Here is a 19,632-nt window from a genome sequence, read left to right on the forward strand (position 1 = left end):
CATGTAACAAACATTTTAGCTGTTGCTGCAGTTTGTTCTCTTGCCAGAGAGGTAATTAAAGCCAGTATAAAGTTGCCAGCTAATTTGTTTCATCTCATCTCTCTTCTCCTTGACTATGAAAGGAGGTAGGGATCATTAAAAAAAAAATAAAAGTGAACAACAGCTGTGTAGAAAATGGAACGTTCTATCAGATTCCAAATCTAGGTAATTTTCCCTGAATGTTGAGGGTCAATATTGTCAGAGCAGGAATGGTTTTGTTAACACATTCAGTTTGTGCACAACCTCAAGGTCACTCGAGGGATGGCTTCTCAGAGGGGCCAGTGGGTCCTGTCATAGAGTCTACTGTGGTCAGAGGGCAGGTGTGCAAATTATGAACAGTAGGACCCTTTGCTATCACCATCTGAACAAGTTCAGTTCAAACCACACGGGTCTACTGATCAGGGGTGGTCTGGTCCGGTTTGAATTTCACAGTCAGTGCAGAGTCCTTTGCAAATTAACTTGCTTTCCTGTTTCTCCATTGGCTGAGTCATGAATCTGGACTCCAAGTCTTTGTTTGTGGGTTATGCACTGTCTGACCTTCCTGGAAGGATTTCTGTTGATTGTCACCTCTGGCTAAGTCCATGCCCAGAATTCTGCATGGGGACCTGAGCATACTTCAAGCCAGGGGTCAGGTCTCACTCTGAAGAGTTGACCCAGTGGTCAGAGTCACCTGATACTTTGATCCACACTGTTCTGCAGGATTCAGATTCTTCAAGCATCATCACAAGCAGCATTCAATTCAGACCCTAAAACCTTCATCAGAATTCCATTTTGCCATTAGAGAGTCAAAGCAGAGTCTTACGATCTCATCTTGCTGATTCTCATCAATATAATAAACTCCATGGGCATATAATATTCATATACTTTTATGTAATCAGATGCATAAAGGTTGGTTAATGCTCAGCCAGCAATAGATGGGATCCTTACATTTTTAATCCAGCTCTCTCTGGCGAGCGCTCTAACCCTCTGAGACTCCTCCAGCAGCTCGGAGTATATTCATCACCTATGATTGCATGGGCCTCAGCACCTCTGCTTGTTTAGACTGAAAGACTAGTCTGTGAATCAGTGAGTTAACCTGCTCTATAGAAGTTTGGAATACCAGATTTAAAAATTAAATCCTTGTGCATACATATGGTGCTAATGATCCAACTTCAGGCAAGAGGGGTTCGGCAAGCACACAGCTGGTACTTGCTCTCAGAGGCTATAAATTTGTTTTAAGTTCAGAATATTGTTTCCTGCTATTTTTAAGAGTCAAGAAGGGATTTCGCTGGATTACCTTCATTGAATTTAATGAGAGTTGTGTGCTCCTCGAGGGCTTGGGTAATATCTTGAAACTGTAAACGTCAGTAGTCCTATATGTTTGTTTCATTCGTTCATTTGCTTTTTTCTCTTCTTTTCTCTCTCCCTTTCTCCTTTCTTCTGTCCTTCTCTCCTACTTTTTGCTTTCTATAAACTTCAGCAGGTAGTTTTCGTGTTTGTCTTTCCAGCCAGGCTTGAAGTTTCCACATTGAACCGCTCACTCCATAACCCTCCCCCACAGAAGGCATTGACTTAAAAACATATCCTTTAAATAAACAAATTGCCATAAGTTATACGATCAAGACAAGAAGATGCAAGGGCAGTAGAATACAAAAAGTTAGAGCGATTCACCCTGTTAAATGTACAGGAGGGGGCAGAGCACTGGAAGGTAAAGGCGGGCTGTCATTCACCCAAGCGAGGAGAAGTGCCTGAAACGTTTTTTCAGGCAAAGCTGTTCCGTGTCCTGGTCATCTCAAAAGTATCCAAGTTCCTATATTTTACGACATCATCAGAATATTAATAGCCACAATAATGGATGATGCCGTTTTCTCTTCCGTAGACAATAAATTTAATGTATTAACAAGGTAAATATAGGCAGAACTGTGTGTGCTGGGGTGGCTTTCACGTTTAAGGGGAAGAATCAAAACCACTCACACATTCACGTTCCAGTATTAACATTTGCTAACATGAGATTACGCAACAATACATTTCCGGGTCGTAGGCAGTGGCACTCAAGCTTGCTCAACCATGCCGTCACTGTCCAGTCGACTGTACTTCATCTACATAATTCAATCTTGCTGCAGGAAAGTGTGGTAAATTTTGGAGAGGGTTTCCCATGCCTTAAGAAGTCCTATTTCATGGTTACGATAGACTAGACATGAAATATCTCTCTCCGATGACACTATAGCTGTGAAATATAGCCTTTTTGCACTAAATGAATGTACTCACATTATACACATCACATAGCTTACAAGTTTACTTTCCCAAACTGACTCTGTCTACCCTTTGGGAGGTCACATCATCATTGGGAGAATCCAACCTGTTTCGTTTTAACGGTTCTTAACGGCAGGTTCCTTCCAAAATTTGACATTAGCCCCTGCGAAGGGTTCCTTAGAAACTAAAAGTGCAAAGTAAATCATTCTTATCTATTCAATAAATCTTCCCATTAAAATTCCTCCTGCCATTGGGGAAGGGGCCGTGGAGACTAGGCTCAGAGCAGAAAGCGAGATACTTTGTATTAAATACGAGCAAGTTAAAGAAAAACTCAAAATGAGATAAGGTCTTGGCCTGACTCTAATACAAGCATCTAATACCAGACTTCCCTTATTGTTCATTGGGATTCTTTTGAGGCTTATTTTTAAGTTCAATGGGCCAGACGCCCCAGGCGCCTTCCTGTTTGTTTCAATGCTGCCATCTCGTGGACTGCCTAAAGCCCCTTCTTCACTGCAGAAAACAGCTATGTCTTTGGGCTTCATTCTTCATAGGAAGGACGAAAGGAGGGGCAAAAGCCTGAGAATTTAATCTTTAGAATTTTTTTTTTATTGTTAGCTTATGTTTACCAAAACAATATTTGTACTTAGGATAAGTAGCAATGATTTCATTTTTCCCATACTTAAAAAGTTAAGCTCCTTTCAAAAAGAGGCTGTGGAAAAAATAAGGCTGTGGGTTTTTTAATCACCATAGTCCAACAGCACCTTTAGGGCACACACAAGGCAAATCATTCCTGTAAATTCATTCATGCTATCTTTTCAGATTCCTAAGGAAGCCTTTTGAACATTAAAAAACAAAACAAAAAAAACGGGTGGCTATTGAAGCGTGCTTTGGATTTAGATGAGCTTGCACTGAGGTTTCAAGCCAGGTGGACAATCCAGATGTAAATTTAGAAATTAAAAAAGCAGAAATTTATACTTAAATTAATCGACCTGAGAGAAAGCATGGAAGAAAAAAAAACAATCTTAAGAAAATGCTTACGAGATTCTAACCCCGACATGAAAGACCTGAAGCATGAACTGGTGAGGGGGAAATAGAGAAAACCTTCTGGATAAGGCATTTCGCCAAGTCGCTTTCCACCTTTGAGGCTTCGGGGGTCGATCTCTAATTAAGATTCTTTTCATTGGTGGGTATCAACTTATACAATTCATCCTCAAGAACAGAATGGCTTTCATATTAAATACTGGGGAAGTTGGGAGAGTGCTGCGAATGTAATATACATGCCTTGGAAAATAGCCTTCCTGGAAATTTTATGTAAACCCAATTTGACAGGCAGTCCATAATCCTTTTAAAGTTGGATTTTTAAAGAAATTACTAAATGTGATTTTGCGGAGATTTTGACATCTCCATGCATCTTTTGGTTTCTTGGTAATCCTGGCTTTTGTGGCTTTCCCAGCATTTTCAAACAGACATAAAGTTGTATAAATCGTGCTTTCCATGAATGGATGAAGAGCCTTTGTGATCCTAAATGATCAAATTTGTCTTTCTCTGCTTGTGTCTTATTTTTTCTACCCACCCACTGAAGAGTTTCCAACATATGGTTTTAACTGTGAATTTGGCTGGGGCTCTCACAAGACCTTCTGCCACTGGGAACATGACAATCACGTGCAGCTCAAGTGGAGCGTGTTGACCAGCAAGACAGGACCCATTCAGGATCACACAGGTAACACAGAGTTCACTATGGCTGCGTGGCTTTGCAGATTCTCTCTGATTCAGAGACAGGGTTACTGGGAGGGTTTCTGAATTCGCAAGGCCTGTGAATTTAGGGGGTTAGGAAATACTACGAGTGTTCACACGTGCTCTCATTTTCTGGAATTAACAATGTCTCTTTTGCTAGTAGAGGGAAAGCAGAGGGCAAATCATAGGAATGTCCCTTGAAGTTGGCCACTGATTGGCCTCCTTGAAAAATGGCAAATTGGGCAAGGATGTATGAGTTAGCATTATCTTATACGTTTTCTGAACTTCTCATTTTGGGCAATTTCAAACATATTCACAAGTGGAAAAGAAATAGTAGAATGAGGGCCGGGCGCGGTGGCTCAAGCCTGTAATCCCAGCACTTTGGGAGGCCGAGGCGGGTGGATCACGAGGTCAAGAGATCGAGACCATCCTGGTCAACATGGCGAAACCCCGTCTCTACTAATACAAAAAAAATTAGCTGGGCACGGTGGTGCGTGCCTGTAATCCCAGCTACTCAGGAGGCTGAGGCAGGAGAATTGCCTGAACCCAGGAGGCGGAAGTTGCGGTGAGCCGAGATCGCGCCATTGCACTCCAGCCTGGGTAACAAGAGCGAAACTCCGTCTCAAAAAAAAAAAAAAAAAAAAAAAAGAAATAGTAGAATGAATTCTCCATGTGCATGACCCTACTTCAACAATTATCAGATCACAGGAAACTTAATTTGTCTCTCATCCCTGACTCTGAATTATTTTCAAACAAGTCCAAGCATATATTATGTCATCTTATAGATTTTACAGCTAAAGAAACAATTCACAATGCTTGCTCTCTCCAGACCCTTGAAGGGGAGGTAGGGCAAGGTGGCATGGGATTCTTACACGCTGGGGAAAGACTTAAAGTCTGGTGTATTTCCTTTGAGCAGGTAGAAACCTCACCATGTCCTAGCTCACAACCCTTCCACCATCTCCTGCCTACTTTCTTCCTAAGATTAACAGGTGGGGGAGGAATGGGTTGGGGCACCGAAACAGCTGGCAGCTTCTCCAGTGAACTCTCTTATCTGTCCCCATCCTGCTACCCACCTAGTCATTTTATTGCCCAGCTTGAGGTACAGTATCAAGGACCAGCAGGACAGATGCGGTGGCTCACACCTGTAATCCCAGCACTTTGGGAGGCCAGAGCAGGAGAATCAGTTGAGGCCAGGAGTTAGATACCAGCCTGGGCAACATAGCAAGACACTGACTCTACAAAATAAAAAAATTTTAAAACTCAGCCAGGCATAAGGGCACACACCTGTTGTCCCAGAGTCTGTTGTAGGATCCTTTGGGCTTAGGAGTTCGAGGCTGCAGTAACCTATGACTGCACCATTGCACTCCAGCCTGGGTGACAGAATGAGAACCCATCTCTAAACAGAAAAAAATAAAAATTAAAAATAAATAAACAAAGAACCAGCAATGTCTAGCCCAACACACACACACACACACAGACTTGTATACACACTCACAACAAACACCCAATCCAGGAACTTCTGCGCCACTCAGAAATGCTGACAGATGACTGCTTGCTCAAGTAGTGGCCTCCCAAAAGGTACCCCAGGGGGGCATTTGCTGATGTTAGGAAGTCTCATTAAGTTCTCCCCATCTTGGCTCTTTGGGTGAGTGAGTCAGTGGACTGAAGGCTGGGCCAAGTGTACTTCAGGCCTTTCGCATTTTGTGGTTCACTTTTCTCCCAGTGAATATAACCATTAAATAGGTTGAATAGGCCTCCTTCCACCACAGCTACCTCCTTGCCTAATGAGAATGACAAGGAAATTGGATAAAATTGGACTCCTTCAATTCTGAGACACTTTCAATTGAATCTTAAGACAGGCAGTTTTAGAAAACTTAAAATACTTTGACTGTAAATGGCACTGTACATATAAATGGCATCAAATTAACTAAATGCAATTAGCCAAAATGAAGGCAGTAATGGTGGAAAAATTGATGCAAAGTGAAGCAAAATGGCTCAGTAGGATCTGACATTCAAAGGAGGTTAAAAGCTATGTTAGCCAGAGACAAAAGCTAAAGGCTTGCAGAAGTAAAGTGCTAATTGAGAAAATGAAGACAGAGTTCCTGACCCAGAACTGTGATAAAACCCTTGAAAGGGAAAATATCAGTGCTTTATGTGTTAGAGTATCAGAGAAGGAGGGCTTGTCTTAGATTAACAGCTGAGAAGTGCGATTCCTTCAGAAGGGTTTGACGCCTCTGTTCTCCCAGCCACCCAGATTTACTTGGCAGTTGTGCCAGGTCAGCTCCGACTAGAAAGAGCCCCTGCAGCTCTAGAAACACAATCATTTGTGCAGAGAGATGGGCGAGCCCGACATCTGAAAGGCAGGAACTACTTGTTAACCGGAAAAAGATCTAGATGAAAAGAGCCCTCCACGAAGCTCCCGCGCATGGACTGACATTAGAGAGTAGATGGTGCTTTTTTTATAATGTTATTTGGTGAAACTTTGCAAACCAGACATTGAGTTGTTTAAAAAGAAAATGAACACTAGCTGGGTAAATTATCCTGCTGCTGAATTTTGAATATATTGAAAGGCATCCCATTTTTTTTTTTGGCTTTCTGCATTTGGCCTCTGAGAATCGAACTGGGTACCTCCTTTCAGAGGATTCCTAAAGTATAGCATTTCTCTCTGGTTCACTGAACAAGTGGCATTTGAGAAGCTCTGTTACAGGGCAGATGCTATCTTGGGTCCTGGAAATACACGTTTAAAGGAAGAGATCCTTATGCTTGAGGAATTTGCAGTCAGATCATGTTTGGGAAGTAATCGCAGTGCAGTTCAGTGAGGGCTTCCAGTGGCAGAGGCCAGTGACGATGGACCATGTTAAAAGATGATGGAAGAGGGGTCAGGGAAAGCAGCCCTGATTCAGACACCGGCTGAGCTAGGCTTGTTTTGCTGGCTCGTGCGGGGTGTGTTTTGCACAGGTTTTTGTATAGGAAGCAGTTAGATAGAAGCAGAGTATGCATGACCTTGGGAACTACCTCCTTGCCTAATGAGATTGACAAGGAAATTGATGAAATTGAATTCCTTCCATTTTGAATAAGTAGAGCAGAAGTTTGTGGGTTGGGTGTTTTTGTGATTGTGTGTGTGTGTGTGAGTGTGTGTGTGTGTTTTACGCAGGACACTCCTGGTTCTTTATACCATACCTTAAATTGGTGATGCAATGACCAGAAGGAAAACAGGATGGAGGTAGATAAAGGTCCATTGGAGGGGCTGCCAGCTCTCTCTTTGTGAAGAAGTGTGGATAGGCTGCAGGCAGTGAGCAGCCCCTGAAGAATTCTATGCAGAGGAGCAACATGAGCACATTTACTTTTATTTATTTATTTGTTTGTTTGTTTGTTTGTTTGTTTAAGACAAGGTCTCACTCTGTTGCCTAGGCCAGAGTGCAGTGGTGTGATGCTGGCTCACTGCAGCCTCCACCTCTCACCTCCACCTCCTCCGCTACAGTAGCTGCAGTCTCAGCTACTTAAGACCACGGCTACTTAGGAGCTACTACAGGTGCCCACTACCACGCCCGGCTAATTTTTGTATTTTTGGTAAAGACAAGGTTTTGTCATGTTGGCCAGGCTGGTCTTGAACTCCTGACCTCAGGTGATCTACCCACCTCGGCCTCCCAAAGTGCTGGGATCACAGGCGTGGGCCACTACGCCCGGCCACAGGAGCATATTTAAAGACCACGGTGTGAAAGGGTGGGGACCATAAGAACTTCCTGAGGCAGAGGATTCTTGAAATCTGGCATCTCTCCGGGTGCACTGAACAGGCATCATTTGAAAAGCCCTGTTACATGGCAGATGCGGTATTGGGCACTGGAAATGCAGATATAAAGGTGGGGGGTCCCTGTGCTTGAGAAACTCACTGTCTCGTTGTGGGTGGAAAGTGGTCCAATGGCGGAGCATCCCTCTACCTACGTCCACTTCTCTCCTTTCTACCACCCATTCTTTGGCTGCCTCAATAAACCTGGAGCAATGAGCTCAGTAAGTGGGATTAAGACATGGCAGCAGCATTGCCAATTTCAGTCGTTTTTCCGTAAGACGGGGGGGACAGAGGCACGATGGGTGTATTTTTTTCCTGTGTTGGTGAATTCCTCACAGTGAAATGACACCATCCCACGGGCAGGTGATCGCATCTTGGTAAATTGGTGGGCAAAACAAACCCTAAGTATGAATGAATCAGCTCACAGAGGACGCCTTGCAAAGTCAGAGAGTGAGAGGGACGTTCATCCTACAGTATCAAACCTACTGCTAGAGAGGCCACTTGTGAACACCCTTCCTTATGATTCCACCCACTGCTTTTAAGAAGGGTGGGCTCTCATATAAGCAGCCAGGTAAGGAAAGGAAGCTGCCCGCAGACACATCCGCATCCACCTGGACGCAGCTGGCACAGGCGAGCAGACAGGAGTGTGTGCCCACATGTGCACAGTGAGAAGGCACCTTGCAAACACACAAGCCTCCTGGGCAACAAACACAGCCTCCTGCTGCCCACTGAGGCCCGAGCAGCAGATTCACACTTAATCAGGTGAGGCGTTGGAGGAGATGATTTCTATTTGCAGAGCCAACAGTGAAACATGAGTTGTGTGTTTAGACCAGGTGGTGGCAGGAGGAGATGTTCCCAGTGGGGGTCATTAAAAGTGAAGCCAAGAGAATGTCCTCGCAATTCGGCAAGTGTCTACATTGCCAAAATAGCTCATTCTAACGAACCTCAACAAGGCAACCTTGCCTCTCCTTGAGCCAGAAGCCCACATCAAATAGAAGCAGGGCTCACAGTAGAGATTCAAGCTCTCAGTTGTGTTTGAAGAATTCAAAAACCGTGAAAACCAACTACAGGAAAAATAATCTGAACTTGAAACATTTAAAAAAACAGATCACTGCATTATTAGGAAAAACTACAGGTTTGTGATTATCAAGCGGTCAGAGTGACAGAAGCTTCATTAATCAGAAGTCCTGCTGCTCAGATGATAAGTAAAAATACACCTCCACGATTTTATTTAATGCCTGTGTTCACATGGATGGTGCTGTGCGATCTTAAAGTTGCATAAAAACAGGGTTTCTTAGGCCCAGCGTGGTGGTTCATGCCTCTAATCCCAGCATTTTGGGAGGGCAAGGTGGGAGGACTGCTTGAGGCCAGGAGTTCGAGACTAGCCTGGGCAACATAGCAAGACTCTGTCTCTACAAATATGTATGTATGTGTGTGTGTGTGTGTGTGTGTGTGTGTGTGTGTGTATATATATATATAATTTAGCTGAGCATGGTGGCATGGGCCTGTAGTCATAGCTACTTGGAAGGCTGAGGCAGGATGATCACTTGAACCAAGGAGTTTGAGGCTGCAGTGAGCTATGATCGTGCCACTGCACCCCACCCTGGGCAACACGAGTGTCCAAACATAATAAATAGATAAATAGGGTTTCTTCTTGGAGAGCCAGGCATTTGGCATTTTCAGTCCAGGCTATGCACAGACTGTGCTTTCAGTTTGCTTGTGGTGGTGCAAATGCCAGCTTGAGCCATAGCCTGCGTCCCTATGACAATGCATTCTATTATAAGTAGTATCCTAATTAGTGCCACTTCCCAGCCTTCCCCTGATCAAATGTCCATTAGCAGAAGCTGAGAGCAGGGCCTTAGGTACCCACAAGGTTCCCAGGTTTGCACACTTCTCCCCTCTATGTGTTTGGGTTCTTGTGCTCAGCGCAGGAGGCTTTTGATCAGTGAGACTTGAAAGAAAAGAGATGAAAGTGATAAACCTGCCACTCTCCCTAATACAGTTCTTTGCCACAGCAGGAGATGGCAACTTCATCTATTCTCAAGCTGACGAAAATCAGAAGGGCAAAGTGGCTCGCCTGGTGAGCCCTGTGGTTTATTCTCAGAACTCCGCCCACTGCATGACCTTCTGGTATCACATGTCCGGGTCCCACGTCGGCACACTCAGGGTCAAACTGCACTACCAGAAGCCAGAGGAGTACGATCAGCTGGTCTGGATGGCCATTGGACACCAAGGGGACCACTGGAAGGAAGGGCGTGTCTTGCTCCACAAGTCTCTGAAACTTTATCAGGTATGACCTCTTCCTGAGGCTGGGGAGGGCGGTGGCTGCAGGAATGCTGCGATGATATGTTGGAGGTCATGCAAGTGAGATGCGGGAATTATTCCGACATTATTTCCGGTGTTTCCCAGCCCTGGGATATTGCTGCAACGATGACCGCCTTCGTAGCAGATTTCACAGTCTCCTACATTGCAAGAATAGAACCAGTTTGCTTCTTTGTCATCTATTTCTGGGCTTTCACAATGTGTCGTTTCTTTTGTTTGCTGCTTTCTCCCGATTTAAAGTTTGTATTATAAAAAGAGAGTGTGAGGAGACAGTGTATGCCATCACCAGCAGCTAATGTGGATTGATGAGTGAAGTGTGTGCTTACGCTGAGTCTGATGAATTTAATTTATGTGCCGTAGCTGGAGCTGAAAAAGCACTTGTAAACACTGCCGTGTGAGATGAGCATTTCAGCACTGTGAAAATGATCTCATTTTGTTAGGTGATTTTCGAGGGCGAAATCGGAAAAGGAAACCTTGGTGGGATTGCTGTGGATGACATTAGTATTAATAACCACATTTCACAAGAAGATTGTGCAAGTAAGTATGAGCTGCTGTAGAAACCAGTGGCGTGCTTGCCCAGGGCAACACTCTTGCCAGTGTGATGGTCTTCATGTTGCTTATCGCAACCTAGAATTTCAGTGTGGGCTCTCGGCGCATCATATGAAAGGCGTATTCTGGTGCAACAGGGCATAAAATCAGCCCAATTTACCTGTGGCTGCCCCGTCACCTGCCCTGGGTCCTTCATAATGTCTGCTTGATACCTACAAAACTCCATAAATAATGTGGAATCCAAACATTATAGCTAAGGAGACCCAGCTTACAAGCTATATATGTCATATCAAAACATTTTGATGAACAGCGGAAAGTCAGGCATCTGAATAATTCCAAATATCTGGGTGTATAAACAACAGCAGGCCCCTGAAAACTCTGATCAGAGTGAGTTTAATTAAGACCACTTTGTTACTGAACCATAGAAGTCATAATTTTTTGCTTTGTTACAAATAAGTAGATATTTCTGACTTTTAAAATAGCTGAAATGACTTAAAAGACTTAAATGAGATTCAGAGACTTGGCCTAGTATTTCAGAGTTGGTCTTTATGGGTCTTGTACTACGTGGATGTAAGACATAGAAAACCAATTCATATTCCCTAGTTCTTGATATAATTACAAATAGATAGCATCACTAATGGCAGGGTAATAGCACGGTAATTAGTCTTAAGCTCCATTTGCTACATTGAAACTTTTGTTATACATCATTATATAATAGGATGTTAATTATAACAAAATGGGATAAGCCTGTTGGGCAAATTCAAGACAAAGGAGGCCTGTTGGCTGTAATGGGGTATCTGGTCATTTCAGCAACTTACAAAGCTTTTATTATGTAATATATTGAATATATATATAATCCCTAAAGTGGCAATAATTTAATAGAATCTTTGAAGAAATTGGGCAAAAAAAAGGGAGCAATGAATAAAGGCTTGCTTCTTTATACTGTTAAAGGGAATCCGCTTAGTGCCACACTACTTAGCAACTCTTCACAAGAATGGTAAGGCTTGATAGTTCAGTTGCAACGCCTTTACAAATTACCCACGTCCAAATCTACACTGCCGTAAAAGTGTGTATTTCATGTAGTAACATGGTGTCTGTGCTATCTTCGCTTCTCCATTCCAAAGCGAGAGTGATGATGGTGATGTTTTGGGATGTGAGAGCAAACACCACAGACTAAAACAAAGAAATGAAATTCAGTTCAGTTCAACAAGTTCTAACTGACCACACACCATATGAAAGCAGCATGCAGGTGCTCCAGTGAAAGTACATGACTGATCCAGGCACGATGGCTCATGCCTGTCACCCCAGCACTTTGGGAGGTTGAGGCGGGAGAATCACTTGAGGTCAGGAGTTGAAGACCAACCTGGCCAACATGGCAAAACCCCATCTCTACTAAAAAATACAAAAATTAACTGGGCGTGGTGGCACATACCCATAGTAATCCCAGCTACTTGGGAGGATGCGGCAGGAGAATTGCTTGAACCCAGGAGGCGGAGGTTGCAGTGACCTGAGATCAAGCCATTGCACTCCAAGACTCTATCTCAAATAAAAATAAAAAAAGAAAAAAGGAAAGGATACGAGACTTTTCCTTTTCTTGTGGTTTGTCCATTTAGCTGTAGCTGCTGCCAGACATTGCAGTGGGAAAGTCACAGCTAAGCCTGTATTAAACCATTTTGTTCATGTTGCTACCAATAAAAATATGTGCAAGACAATTGCATAATGACTCATCAGACATGCATCTTCGAACATCTAAGTGTGGATGCTATGAGATTATCAACTATTCATTCATCTTTCATTCATTCATGCATACAACAAATACCTATTAAAGCACCTAGGATGTGCTAGACACTGGCTGTAAATGCTGGAAGATGGCAGCGAACAAAGCACTCAAAAACTCCGTGCTCTGTGCTTAGTTCCATGGGGAGACCGGAACTCTGCTTCTTCGACAGATGTTTTACGTATTCATCTGTTTTTGTGATATACAGGACACAGTCTCTTGCCTCAAAGAGTTGGCATCCTATTTGAGAGCTAAACTAACGCACACCAAGTTTAGGAAGCCATTATTTACAAACTACAGGGTGGTCGCCCTGTGTACAAATGTACTTCAGTAGAACCTATATTCACCAGATTGTTTTCCACATTTCAGAGGCCAAAACCATGTCCTTTACCCTTCTCTTCTTTTTTAAAAAATTTTGTTGTCATTGTTGCTTTTTTGAGACAGGGTCTGGCTTCCATCACCCGGGGTGGAGTGCAGGGCGCCATCATGGCTACTGTAAACGCTGTCTCCTGGACTTAAGCACCCCTTCTGCGTCAGCCTCCTAAGCAGCTGGGAGGATAATTTTTTAATTTTTGTAGAGACAGGGTTCTCACTATATTGTCCAGGCTGGTCCTAAACTCCTGGCCTCAAGCGGTTCTCCTGCCTTGGCCTCCCAAAGTGCTGGGATTATAGGAGCAAGCCAGCACACCCAGCCCACCTTTGTCTTCTAAAACAACAGGGTCTGCTAGCAGCATTGCTACCTGGATTTAGATATGGCACCGTAAAGGCAGTGTTGTGACCTCATGTCACCAATTTCCTGGTCTTTTAACATTGCCTCCTTATGATCTATTTGGTGGGTTTAGATTGAACGAAAAAACCAAAAGGAGCCTAGTAGAGACGTATGTGTGTGCACGTGTGTGTGCACGTGTGTGTGCATGTGTGTGTGTATGTGTGCATGCATATGTCTAAACGTTTGTGTAGTTTGATGCATTATATTTTGTTGGCAGCTCAAATATCTCTTTCAATTTTGTTTGACTTGTCAGAACCGGCAGACCTGGATAAAAAGAACACAGAAATTAAAATTGATGAAACAGGTAAATTTGTCTTGCTGACCAATTTAACACATTTTTTACTGTGGCTTTCATTGTGTTGATGAAGAAACTTTGTGGAACTCTAATACACTGGTATGTCAAAAAGTTCAAATAAAAAACATCTACGCCCATGGCCCTGGGTTGGTGCTGTGGATTGGATGATGGTCACAGAATACCCACTCCCGAGCTGCCCATGAGACTTGGGGAGCCTCAGTGACGGGTCCTGCTTGTACACGTGGTTGAGCCCTGGGAAGTGTGCTCACCTGGCCCTTCCCTGCCCAGCCTAGCGGTAGGATTTAAAGGATAATCAGCTCAAACACACTCAGTTTATTACCACAAAGACAGAAAACTAAGTGAAGACTGTTTCCTTACACCATTATTTGAAACCAACCCAAATTCTTGTGTCTCGTTAATATGCAGATAGGATTTTTAAGAGACGAGATCCCAATTTCTGAGATTTGATTGTGTTTGATTCATTGTGTTTGATTCATCTTTTCCCATCTTTCTCTAATGGAAGCTTGCTTTTGTGATGATAGTGATGATGATAAGAAGGCTTTACTGAAGAGTTAGTATGTTCTGAGCACTTTACATACTTTATCTTTTTCTTTTCTTTTTTCTTGAGACAGAGTCTGTCTCTGTCATCCAGGCTTGGGGTTCAGTGGTGCGATCTCGGCTCACTGCAGCCTCCACCTGCCAGGTTCAAGCGATTTTCCTACCTCAACTTTCTGAGCAGACTACAGGCCCACACCACCATGCCCAACTTATTTTTGTGTCTTTTGTAAGATGGAGTTTCACCATGTTTCCCAGGCTGGTCTCAAACTCCTTAGCTCAAGCGATTCCCCGGCCTCGACCTCCCAAAGTGCTGGAATTACAGGCGTGACCCACCACACTCGTCCTATATACCTTACCTTATTTAATTCTCACAGCAGCTCCAGGGGATGCATTTATCCCCATTTTATAGATATTGAGACTGAAACTTAAGCAGCATAGCTTATTAAGTAGCATAGCTCATAGCTCATCAGAGTCAGGCCTTGCCTGGTATTCTTCTATTCCCAGAAGTTTCCACATCTCCCAGCCAGCACTGTGGGCTGTTAGACACTTGCTCCAGCATCACTCACAGCTGCCGTGGGTGGTGCTGCACCCTCATCATCAATGCACATCAGCATCTGTTGCATTAGAAATGGGATCCTACTCTATAGCCAGTCGTGGACTTCACAGAGACAAATAAATATGGCACCATGCTGTTAGTAATAGGAACACATTACCAAGTCCACACAGAGAGGTAAACTTTATTAGAGGTTGTTTCAAAACAATAGTTCATCAAAGGAGAGAATATTAATATGCCCCAAGGCTTGTTTTCCCTTGGTTAGGGACTTGCATCTTATATTTTTAGTTTTCTTTGATTGGAATCTTTGTTGATCAGAACACCATTAAGTAAACACCAGGCATATTGTGCGTTCACATTTTCATCCCGTTTCTAGTGCCAGGTAATTAGGCTCAAAGCTCCCCTGTTAATAATTTCTCCTGTTCCACTCTAAAGAAAACAAGTCCCCAGTGGCTGAGCTGCAGAGCAGTGCAACTGTCTCCAGATAAACTGCCAGGGCTGCAAAGATGCTGATTATCATCAAATGTCTTCTATTCGGCGTGGCAGGCATGGTTTCTCGATTTGAGCCACACCCTGTTTTACATGTCAGCAGCAAGCATTCTCTTGTTCTAAAAGATCACTCCTTCTTCACTGAAACCACTGTAGACTTTGGGCAAAATTTGTTTGACTTAAAGATTTTCCATATGGGAGAGCAAACACATGCATAACTCATGCCAGATCCTGGAAACAGCACTGCGTAGAAGGGCAGCCGTGAAGGTTCTTCTGGTGCCCGTTTTGGGATTAGGTACATGCACTGGGAATGGTAAAATCCCCTTGCTAGACTAATGTGTGACTAAGCATTTTGCAAAGCTTAATGACCACATATCTAGCCAAGGACTGTAAACACAGATTACAATCTAGCACAGATGGGGCTGCATGAAATCTGAATTAGATGAGCATGGAACCTCCCAGTTAATTCAGAATGGATTGTTTCCACGTGCTAAGCAGTCTGTTAGAAGCCCCATCACCCACTCCCTGCCACCCTCACCTCCCACACTTCCATTCCCAATGAGTCAGACATGACAGGCAAAACTGGGGTGTGTGATGTGCTCCTGTTTCATTTCTTTCTATTTTTCTGTCTGCTTTCATCTGGTCTGTTGGCAGTGACCAGAGTCAATATTGTTTTTTTCCATAGGGAGCACACCAGGATACGAAGGTGAGGGAGAAGGTGATAAGAACATCTCCAGGAAGCCGGGCAATGTGTTGAAGACCTTAGACCCCATTCTCATCACCATCATAGCTATGAGCGCCCTGGGGGTCCTCTTGGGGGCCATCTGTGGGGTTGTGCTGTACTGTGCCTGCTGGCATAATGGGATGTCAGAAAGAAACTTGTCTGCCCTGGAGAACTATAACTTTGAACTTGTGGATGGTGTGAAGTTGAAAAAAGACAAACTGAATACACAGAGTACTTATTCGGAGGCATGAAGGTGGACAGAGATGAAAAAATGAGTCAGAGGATGGAAGTGGAAGGACGGGAGCGAGCTGGGGAGCTGTTGATCTTTCACTATACAGGCTGGGAAGTGTGTTGATGACCGCTGAGCCAGGCTTTTCTCAGGAGTTTCAATGAGTATGGCCAACAGACATGGGCGAGGAGCTGTGTTCACCATCAGACTCATGTACAGTCAGCCTTTATCCTGTTGGTTTCATTTGAATAATCAGATGCTGGTGTTGAGACCAAGTATGATCGTCGTAATCACTCATTTCGACCCCTCCTGCCCCCCTCTCTCTCTCTCTTTCCCTTTTATGGATTCTTTTTGGAAACGGTGTGAAATCCAAGATGCTGGCACCAAGCGTATTCTGTGTGGCCCTTTGGATGGACATGCTACCTGTAACCCAGTGCCCAGAATATACTAGAATCATCGCATTTCAGTGGACTCCTGAAGTTGTGCTTGTGTATAATTGCCCGCGTCGTGCATAGGCAAAGAAGGATTAGGCTGTTTTCTTTTTGAAAGTACTGTAGCCTCAGTACCAGTATAGTGTGTCAGCTCTGTTTACGAAGCAATACTGTCCGATTTTCTTGCTGTTTTTCCAGTGTTGTACTAAACCTCGTGCTTGTGAACTCTGTACAGAAAACAGTGCCATCCCAGAACACGGCTGGCCACTGGGTGTACTGCTGACAACCACAACCACAAAAACACAAATCCTTGGCACTGGCTAGTCTATGTCCTCTCAAGTGCCTTTTTGTTTGTACTGGTTCATTGTGTTACATTAACGACCCACTCTGTTTCTGGCTGGTGAAAGCCCTACTCTTTAATCAAACCCTGGTGGCCCACTGACTAAGAAGAAAGTTTATTTTCGTGTGAGACGTCAGCCCCCGGGCAGGCAAGGGCTCTGAAGATTTGGCAACGTGGCTTAATTGTTCTGCTTTTTCCTGTAGTTCGATTTCATGTCTCTTGACCCTTTTGTATAAAGCTGCAATATTCTCTCTTATTGTTCTTTCATATGGAATGTATTTTCAAATGTAAACTCTTTTCTCTTTCTCTCTCCTATCTCTCTGTCTTTTTTTCTCTCTTAGAATTGGAGGATTTGCCATTGTCCAGAAAAGAAACTTGCAGCTTTAACCTGCTGGGAATGGCAAACGATTTTACAAGACTTTATGTTTAAAAATAAATAAATAAGGGAAATTCCTAACTTTGCCCTCCAAAGTCTAACTTTGGTTTTCTTGTTAACTGGTTAAAGTGACAGTATCTTTTTTCCTTATCTAATTCTGTTCAAAATGATCTTTGATAGAAATGTTGGCATTTAGTAGAACTAGTGAGAAGTTGAGGAAAGAAATAATACAAATTGGCTTTCAAGTGAGACCCAAAGGAAGAACTGGATAAAATCTTTCAGATATCCAAAAGCATGAGATTTTTCTATCCAAATATGCAAAAATGACCCAAGAGAACCTTCTTGTTTTGCTACTGAGTCAGACAAGGGAAGTGGAAGGAAGAACGGTTAATTTAAGAACCAAACGATAAATCCTGATGCCCGGAGGTCAAGTATTTTAAGATAAGAGGGGGGAAAACATGTAAAATCAAAACAAACGTTTTAAAAAATTCATAACAGCAACCTTGAAAAAATAGACTTGAATGAATGCTTCTAGAAAGTTCCAGAGGCTCGCAAAGAATAAGCCTGCCTTAGGGCTGGCAAGACCTAAGCCTCCAACGGCACAGGGAGGCAAATATCTTACCAAGCCACCTGTGAATTAACCCAAAGAAGCCTTGGTTGTTTTTGACGCATTTTGGTCATGCCATGTTGGACATGAGATTTTTTAGATCTTCCTCCCTTCCCACACTGCTAGATGTCTCATTCAAATACAGTTGTTGGGAGTCACATTTGCGTCACAGATGGGACAGTCCATTTATCTTAGTTAAATTGGATTGAGAATGCCTTTTGTTTCCAGGAAAGTATTGATCACCACGAAAGAAGAATAGCTTTTTGTCCCCAGAGGCATTCATTTAGTTGATATAATCCTACCAGAAGGAAAGCACTAAGAAAGCCTTGTTTTTTGTTTATAAAGGCAACAGACTTAATGTTGTCCTCAGCCAAGGAAAAATGATACTGCAACTTTAAAGTATCTTGCACTGATAAATATATTTAAAAATTATATGTTTATAAAGTTATTAATTTGTAAAGGCAGTGTTACAAAATGTTCAGTTTATATTGTTTTAGATTGTTTTGTAATTTTTAAAGGTGTAAAATAACATATTTTTTCTTTATGGAAATCTATAAAACTTTCTGTAGTAAAATGTTTTCATTTTACTGGTATATTATTGCTTCATGTTTTGTACCATCGTAAGATTTTGTGCAGATTTTTTTTACAGAAATTATTATTTTCTATGACAATATGACACTTGTAAATTGTTGTTTCCGAATGAACAGCGAAGCCTTAACTTTAAATGACATTTGTATTCTCAGACACTGAGTAGCATTAAAAACCACATAGAACTGAACTGTAACTTAAATTCCAAACTATGACTACTACATTCCAAAGAAACAGTTGAATTAAACATTTTCATAAAAGATCCCACACCTGATGGCTTTTATTATATTAGCTCTGTTCTAGTTAAAGAAGTTGGTGTCATGCCACCATCCAGTAACTTTCAGGATTTTTTAGAGTTCTCTTTTTTAGAATATCCTGAGAAGGAGAGACGATTAAGAAGACATTTCCCAGAAGTAGATTGTCATCTCAGATCGGACCCTTCACGATAAGGAATACAGAATTTGGCCTTAGGAATGGAAATGTTTACATCCTAAATTGTGTGTCAAATGTTCCGTATTTCATTTGGTAAAGTTTCTTTTATGATATTCACTCATAACTTGGTAGGTTTTCTTCATGTAGAGAATAGACTTGAGCCTGGCAGTATTTATTCACGTGCCCATGCTACGTTAGGTAATGGGAAAAAATTGGATATGGCACTACAACTGGCTGTTTGGTAATTCTTACGGAAATTTTTATTCCATCTGGGACCAGAATAATAGGAAAAATAATAACAACAAAGACAACAGAAGTGTCAAGTCAAAGGGGCCCTTTTTACAACAAAACTGGCCTAGCTTAGTTCCTATTACAGACCAACAAGTCTTTACTACCATCCTCTGACTGTAGGAAGACGTATTCCTGGAAGCACAGGAACACCCTGAGGAGTGGGCTGCTTTGGACAGTCAGGCGCCATGAATCAATATTTCCTCCACTTCCTGCTTTTCTCTGGATGCTTATGCCTTTTTGCATTTTCCAAGATTAACCAAGAATAGAACATTTTCCCTAATGCATGGGTTTTTAGGTCTCTCTACTCACAGAAAAGAGTCAGAGATAGAGACAAAGCCAGAGAATCACTTTACTAAAGTTACATTCTACCTATATTCATGGATGTTTCCAGAAAAACATGATGACTTCCAAGGAATCTATTAGGATTAATCCACAGATACTTTCTGAAAAATGCTAAGGGCCACGCACTAACACTATCTCTGCTCCATTGTTTGAGAACTTCAGCATGAA

At 42.7% G+C, this 19,632-nt stretch overlaps 1 protein-coding gene across 2 annotated transcripts in view; it reads left to right on the plus strand.

Annotated features, from left to right (window-relative positions):
- Positions 1-18,661, plus strand: part of NRP1 (neuropilin 1) — a 157,154-nt gene extending 138,493 nt beyond the window's left edge. For both annotated transcript variants that reach the window (XM_021665169.2, XM_021665170.2), the window contains exons 13-17: positions 3,854-3,991; positions 9,811-10,082; positions 10,555-10,651; positions 13,463-13,513; positions 15,790-18,661. In XM_021665169.2, the coding sequence (XP_021520844.2) occupies positions 3,854-3,991; positions 9,811-10,082; positions 10,555-10,651; positions 13,463-13,513; positions 15,790-16,079 (848 nt within the window). In that variant the 3' untranslated portion in view covers positions 16,080-18,661. The remainder of the gene's footprint in view (positions 1-3,853; positions 3,992-9,810; positions 10,083-10,554; positions 10,652-13,462; positions 13,514-15,789) is intronic.
- Positions 18,662-19,632: the final 971 nt, after the last annotated feature.

This window comes from Aotus nancymaae, unplaced genomic scaffold, assembly GCF_030222135.1.
Source record: "Aotus nancymaae isolate 86718 unplaced genomic scaffold, 86718_ANA_hifiasm-v0.15.2.pri h1tg000077l, whole genome shotgun sequence".
Classification (NCBI taxonomy): Eukaryota; Metazoa; Chordata; class Mammalia; order Primates; family Aotidae; genus Aotus; species Aotus nancymaae.